The sequence below is a fragment of the Myotis davidii genome, unplaced genomic scaffold (assembly GCF_000327345.1).
Source record: "Myotis davidii unplaced genomic scaffold, ASM32734v1 scaffold153, whole genome shotgun sequence".
NCBI classification, from domain to species: domain Eukaryota; kingdom Metazoa; phylum Chordata; class Mammalia; order Chiroptera; family Vespertilionidae; genus Myotis; species Myotis davidii.
The window spans coordinates 1,597,277-1,604,064 of NW_006284615.1; the positions used below are offsets into that span (position 1 = coordinate 1,597,277).

Sequence of the window (6,788 nt, forward strand, 5' to 3'; positions counted from 1 at the left end):
ATTGTTATCACCACTTAACAGATGAGGGAATGAAGACTGAAAGGCTCAACTATTGCTTAAGCAAGTACAGTTAGTAATGGCCCAGGATGGGGTATCTGTCTTTAAACTAAGCATTGTTTTACTATCATCTCTCCAAGGTGAGGCTCAAAACTCAATCAGCTTCTTTGTTGTTATCTCTCAAAGTGAGCTGAGAGCCAGGACTGACAACCACAGTGTTAGATCCTGAAACTTTGGTTCTTCCTTGTAAGATATAAAATCACTGTTTTTACTACTGGGAAAACATTCTAACTGAAGTTTTCAAAAATAAAGTCTGAATGACAACACAGACCAAAACAATCTCTCCATTTGCCATGGATAAATGGTGGTGGACAGAGACTTGGCTTGGGTGGTGAACACACAGTACAGTGTACAGGTGATGTATTGTATAATTGTGCTCCTGAAACCTATATAATTTTCCTTAACCAGTGTCACCCACTGTGCACTTGCCTTCTAACACTGAGGAAAGAAACAGTAATGCCGTAAGCATGCTTTCATCCCATAAACACATTTTCATTGCACAGCAGATGTGTATTTTTTAATAAGCTTGAGAGAAGCAGGCAATGTAGACTAATAAACAGAAACCACAAAGGGTTCTTAGTCTGATTACCCCCAAAGATTACAAACTAGAGAAAAGATTACAGCTAATATTTGAAATACAGAACACTAGTATGGGAAATATTTATTAAGGTTGCATTTTGTATTTTCCTCAAAGATTAGGTCACATTCCTATGAATAATCTCAAATAATGGTAATCTTGCCAATTATCTTGTACCAGGATTCGTTCTTTAACACTTTACTATATTACAGTCCAGGCTACACCTTAAGAAATGCCTGCATTAATTCTATACATTCTATAGGATTTTCCAGGTGGTATAGTAGTACATGTCAAAATGTGGGGAAACTTGTGAGTATTAACACTATAATAACATAGAAGCCATCAGACCACATTTCATAGTTTTATTGAAACTTTTCAGCTTTAATTGTCTATGGTAGGTACAATGATATCAAGGCTCTGCTGTTATTATCAATAGCAGAAGCAAAGTTGGCTGCCATGCCTTAGACACACACACACACACACACACACACACACACACACACACACACGATATTGTTCATTCCTGCATGCAAACGTATAGGAAATGTACATTCCTTTTATTAGAAACACAATTGTGCACAATTAGGTTTGGAATTTGTTAAGCTACCATTGATTTAGATAAACCTGAGAAAGCTCAAAAAGTCAAGTAACACTGTTTCCATACTGCTCATTCAATATCACTATTAATCACAAGGAAACCTAGTTCAATTATCTATATTAAGTCACAGATAATATAAAAATAAACATTTTTGCAAAAGCACAGACTACAATCAAATTCACAAATTTTGATATGTCACGTATATCCCCCTTCATATTAATTTGTAATGATGTGTATAATACAATGTACAACAGAATAAAAATGTAACAGAATTCAGCAGCCAAATATAATACGGTTATCACTATTAACACCTGGAATTAAAGTTATCAACTGAACAAATGAAACAGATTAAAATTAATAGCAGTGTTAAACTTGCTGGTAGTGTGTTACTTAGAAACCCCATCTCAAAGAAATTAAGATTCTACTAGTTCACCTTAAACAGGAACACAGCACAAAAATTGAAGCAGAACTAAGCACAGTAACTGATTACACCAGCTGTCTCCTCTCCCCATCTCCCTAAAGTTTTTCTCTAAATTCTAATGTTGCTTCGATAGTGCCCAACCCACCAGACTTCTAAGTGAATCTACTTTGAAGTTAGGACAAGCATTGCATTGGGAAATAGAAGCTCTGATCATATTTGAGGGTACAATTCTAAACGACCTGAAAAGACAATATCAACTTTTCTATAATTTTATATACAGACCCAGATGTTTTCTATTTGCTATTGATCTAATAATAGTTTGACACCAAATTGTGTCTGTATAGAAAGAACCCTAAATGAAAAGTTAAATGTGCAAAAGGGTAGCTAGAGAAAATCAATTCTATCACAAAACAGATTTCCCTATTTTAAATTAAAAAAAATCTGAAGACAAAAATTTCAAGATACTAATATTTGAAAAGCATCATAATATACAATAATTCATTTTATGTATGTATCGTTTATTATGCAAATATACCAGTGCGACATTAATATTGTACATTGTAATAAATATAGTTTACACCAGTATGTGGAATCTTTCAAGAAAGTCTTTCAATCTGTACAACTGAAGAACTGTAAGCTTCATTAATAAATACTATGATAGCTACAATTTGACCAGCAAAGTTAAAGCTTCAATAGATCTCTTACTAGTTATACATCTTTCTTGTCACCAGTCCAATTCCAGCCGCTCTAAGCACTGATATCTTTTGTAGCCAAAGGCAGTGTAGTGTACTGCCAGAGTAGATGAGCAAACTTACAGGACATAGGTCCACATCACAATTTGAACTTGGTAAGAATTTTTAGCCAAGACCTGGAATTGAAGAATTCTGTAAAGTACAGTAGCAGATTTCATACATCACTGTCTGTCTGTAGTTTTAATGTTTCCACATCCTCCAAAGCCCCAACAGATAGCTGTTATCCAACCTTTTTATTCCAAAGAATGGTCTTGAAAGGGTCAAGTGTTCCGTTGCTGGCCGAGTGACAATGTCATGCTTATAAATCTGAATTCTACACGCATGCTCTAATCTCTTCCTGGTTTGTCTTTTTTATCATTTCAATGCAAACTTGTTCATGTTCTCAGAGTCAAAGATATAAGTTGTGTGCCATAAGACACCTTGAACTTGGCAATAAAATAGTCTTGTATTGTGAAATTTAGTTAACTGATAAATCCCATAATTTTAGCAATTCTTTCGTCAAAATGCCAACAGACTTCTGCCTCTATTAAAATACTTATTAATGTCATCATAGGTCACGAATCAGATTTTAAGATCACTGCTTCATCTTGACCCTCATTTCGCCATTAGCACACACAGACTCTTCCCAGAGACCTCTTTTTGCCTGGAAGGAGTCAGTGAGATCATTCTTGTTACGATTTGACATGCATTCACATGCCACCATTGTCTACTGCGGGATGTACGAAGCTAAAGAAGAAACACTCTGAAAAAAAAAAAAAAAGAAACATGCCACGAAGTAAAAGGGCATTTCTAGTCACTGTCCACCTCCTCCATGGACCCACGCTCCGCAATAAAGTTCTCCGGAAGCCGAAACAATGTGCTTAACACATACTGTACGTCAGCTGGGCATCCTGAGACCTAAAAGGAAGAAAACTAAAGTAAATGATGAGGAAATACTACAGAAATGTGTGCCAGGAGCCTTTGAGTTTAAAGATGGTACAGGCTTTGAAATTCCCATTTTGTTCCATTCCGAGAGATTAATCTTGTCTCACTGAACATGAGGTTTGAAAGGGACAGTACAGTAATAACATATTTTAGACTTCCTTTTTGAGGGTTCCAGACAATGCTGTAGGACCCTAACCAAGTGAGAATCCAGTTAACCTCCTTCCTCAAAAATGAGGAGGTGCAGGTAAGAGATCTAAAAAGTTTCTTCTACAACAATTCTGTGCATCAACACTGAACATGCAAAAAAGGAGCCACTTTTTAGGAAGCTAAATACAGCTTTTCTTCAGTGGTCTTAGTGACCTGAGACTGGATAAACTGAAGTAACTTTTTTTAAATATATTTTTTTGTGATTAAACTGAAGTAACTTTTAAGAAGAAACTGAAGGTCTCATAAATTTGCAACCCACCCAGGCATTGCACAAACTGAAAGCAATCCCCGGCTTACCTGTCACTATGTCCCACAGGTTCTTGCCTTAAGACACAAACCCAATTATTTACTTATACAGTGATTTCAAACAAGTTATTCCACCATGAGCTGCAGACTCTGCTGTTGGCTTTATTGGGGCTAGTTTTCACAATTAAACATTCCTTTGACACTGGATTTATCTGTTTGGCGCTATAAATTGTGTTACCTCACCCATTATTCTACATTATATAGAACGTTAAGGTTTTTAAGGGCTAGAAATGCAGCAAATCAATATTCATTGAAAACTGCTATTAAAATTATTGAAGTATTTTACAGATTTCTCATTAATGCTTGGCAGAGAAAAAATGTAAAACAGTGGTATTCTCTTACAAACTATTAGTAGTATGATTAGTCATTTCTATAACTTACTTTTCACTGCTGTGGTACCTTAGGTACTTACATTTCATTCTCCTTACTTCCTTTTCTCATATATTTCAAGGTTTTTTTCCCCTTTAAATAGGAGGATATAAGATCTAGTGAAGGATTGCAGCTTCTTATTCTATCAACACAACCCACATGAATTCCGCCTTCTTTTCATATTGCATTTAATGTTTCCCAACATTTCAAAGAAGCAAAAAAGAACCTTTAAACCATGATGTTAATTAAAAGTCTTAATCTAAAAATATCTCCTCCCCCTTCCCTGCTGCCTCATACATTTGAGAGCATGCTTGTAGGCTATGCACTGTGATCGACTGTCAACCACTGTCCCTCTGATAATACCACCCTCAACTTGCTAACAGTTATTCAGCTTTGCTCTGTAATCTAACCGTGATTTTTCTAAATTGTTTTTACAGATGTGAGGGAGCATTTGTACTGGAACATAAACAAACTCCTGAGGCATTGCACAGCAGTGATGCAAGTCAGTGTCTTTATCACAGGAAGTCTAACAGAGTTCATGGTGTTTACAAGGAAAATACAAGCACTTTGATTATTTTGAATGCATTTCCCCCATAAGATAATACAGTCTCCTCCCCAAAAATGCATACACACTTTGAAGGCAGTGTTTATTAAAATACACTTCATTTTCAAAATGTAATAGAACGTATAGCTCTCAGGTGTTAAAGTGTGCATGCATTTTTGGGGGTCATCCTGTAAATGCAGGCTTCCATAATCAAACACTTAGCACCCAACATATAGTAAGCAGTTTTCTGAAAAAACAAAACAAAAAACACGAAAAAACAAACAAACAAACAACAACTGGGAAATGACTTTTTAGGCTTTTAAATTCACTGGCTTTACTTTTCCATTCAAGTCTCTAAGAAACTTAGCTACCACCTTGCTGATAGGACTGAAAATGACACCCAGCTGAGACCTCTGTTCATTTGCTATTGAATGAATCCCATTTAGTGTTTTGCTATATACCAGGCTAACTTTAAGAATATGGAGCTTCAACTTGTTGCCACCATGGATTATTAAAAACATTAAAGACTAGATGCATCACCAACTCAAGGTTTAGGTGATCCGTTTTCCTGGAGAAATTATTAATAGCAAAATAGCTCCAGGACTCAAGTGCACTTGAGACAGAAACCTGTACATGCTAAAGGCAGAAGAGCTGGTAAATGTTTAACGGGGGCAGTATCTTTTTATTATGCATACTTCTGGTGAGAAAGAAGGGAGGCCTTGAAAGCAAACCCAAACAAGCTTAAGTGTGAGCGTGGACATTTCCAGTTCTTTATTTTTAAACGCACTACTTTCTGGGTTTGATTTTTTCTTCTCTAAACTTTCAGAAACTTAAAGGCAGGGGACAAAGCACGTGGCTCGAGCAAGCATCCTACCAGGTTGCCATAGTGGGTGTTGGGGGATCCTTGCGTCTTCACAAGCTTGTATCTCCATTCTGCTTGAACTCGGATAAAATATTGAGGGTCATGTCCTCACTCTTGGACTGCAAATTTGCCTCGCTTCTTCGGGAAGCTTTCCTGGTCGCCCGGGAGAGCCTCCTTCTGAAAGTGTCTCCTGCCAAGAAATAGAGAATAGGGTCCACGCAACTGTTGAGGCTGGCGAGACCTCTGGTCACCTGGTAAGTGGCGTACACCCTGTCATTGAAAGCACACATTTCTGGGGTCTGAAAATCCAGCCGGGCCCGCAGATTCATCGTTTTCATGACGTGGAAAGGGATGTAAGACACCCCAAACACCGTCAGCACGATAATCACCAGGTAAATGGATTTCCTCCTTAGAGGCGAGTTGTCCAGGTCTTTGTAAATCAAAGCTCTCACGATTAAGCCGTAACAGCCCAGAATCAGCACCAGGGGGATACAGAACATGGCCACGGTGGTGCACATGCTGTAGATGAAGTAACTTCGCAGGTACTCGTCGGCGGTGGTGTCGTAGCAGGTGATGGTCTTGTTTTTCCGGACCCCGGTGCCCGAGTAGAAGAGGATGGGGGAGATGCCCAGGACCACGATGAGCCACACGAGCATGCTGATGTACACGGCGTTCTTCTTCTTGAGCCTGCCCAGCGACTTGAGCGGGTACACCACGCCGCTGTAGCGGTGCGCGCTGATGCAGGTGAGGAACAGGATGCTGCCGTACAGGTTCACGTGGAAGATGAACCGCTGCAGCTTGCACATGGCATCCCCGAAGATCCAGTCCGTCTTGTTAAAGTAGTAGAAGATGAGCGCGGGCAGGGTCAGCACGTACAAGAAGTCGGCCACGGCCAAGTTGAACATGTACACGGAGATGCCGCTCCACGGCTTCATGTGGAAGACGAACATCCAGATGGCCACGCTGTTGCCCAGGAAGCCGATGATGAACACCAAGATGTACACGGTCGGCAGGTAGTAGAACTGGAAGCCCGTCTTGGTCAGCAAACATCGGAACGAGGCGGCGACCGCCGGGGTGGAGGCGAGGGTGCTGTTCCCCCAGGGGGAGCCCGGGCCGGCCAGCAAGGCAGCGTCCGTCCCGTTGGGGACCGCCGACCACAGCACCTCGGCCA

General features: G+C 39.5%; 1 protein-coding gene across 1 annotated transcript; it reads right to left on the reverse strand.

Moving 5' to 3' along the window:
• Nucleotides 1-982: 982 nt before the first annotated feature.
• P2RY1 (purinergic receptor P2Y1) lies at nt 983-6,782 on the reverse strand. Its single transcript, XM_006754878.2, has 2 exons — nt 5,630-6,782; nt 983-3,302 (listed from the first exon to the last, which is right to left on the reverse strand). Exon 1 carries the CDS (start codon nt 6,565-6,567, stop codon nt 5,668-5,670), a length of 900 nt encoding a protein of 299 aa, XP_006754941.2. The 5' UTR covers nt 6,568-6,782; the 3' UTR covers nt 983-3,302; nt 5,630-5,667.
• Nucleotides 6,783-6,788: the final 6 nt, after the last annotated feature.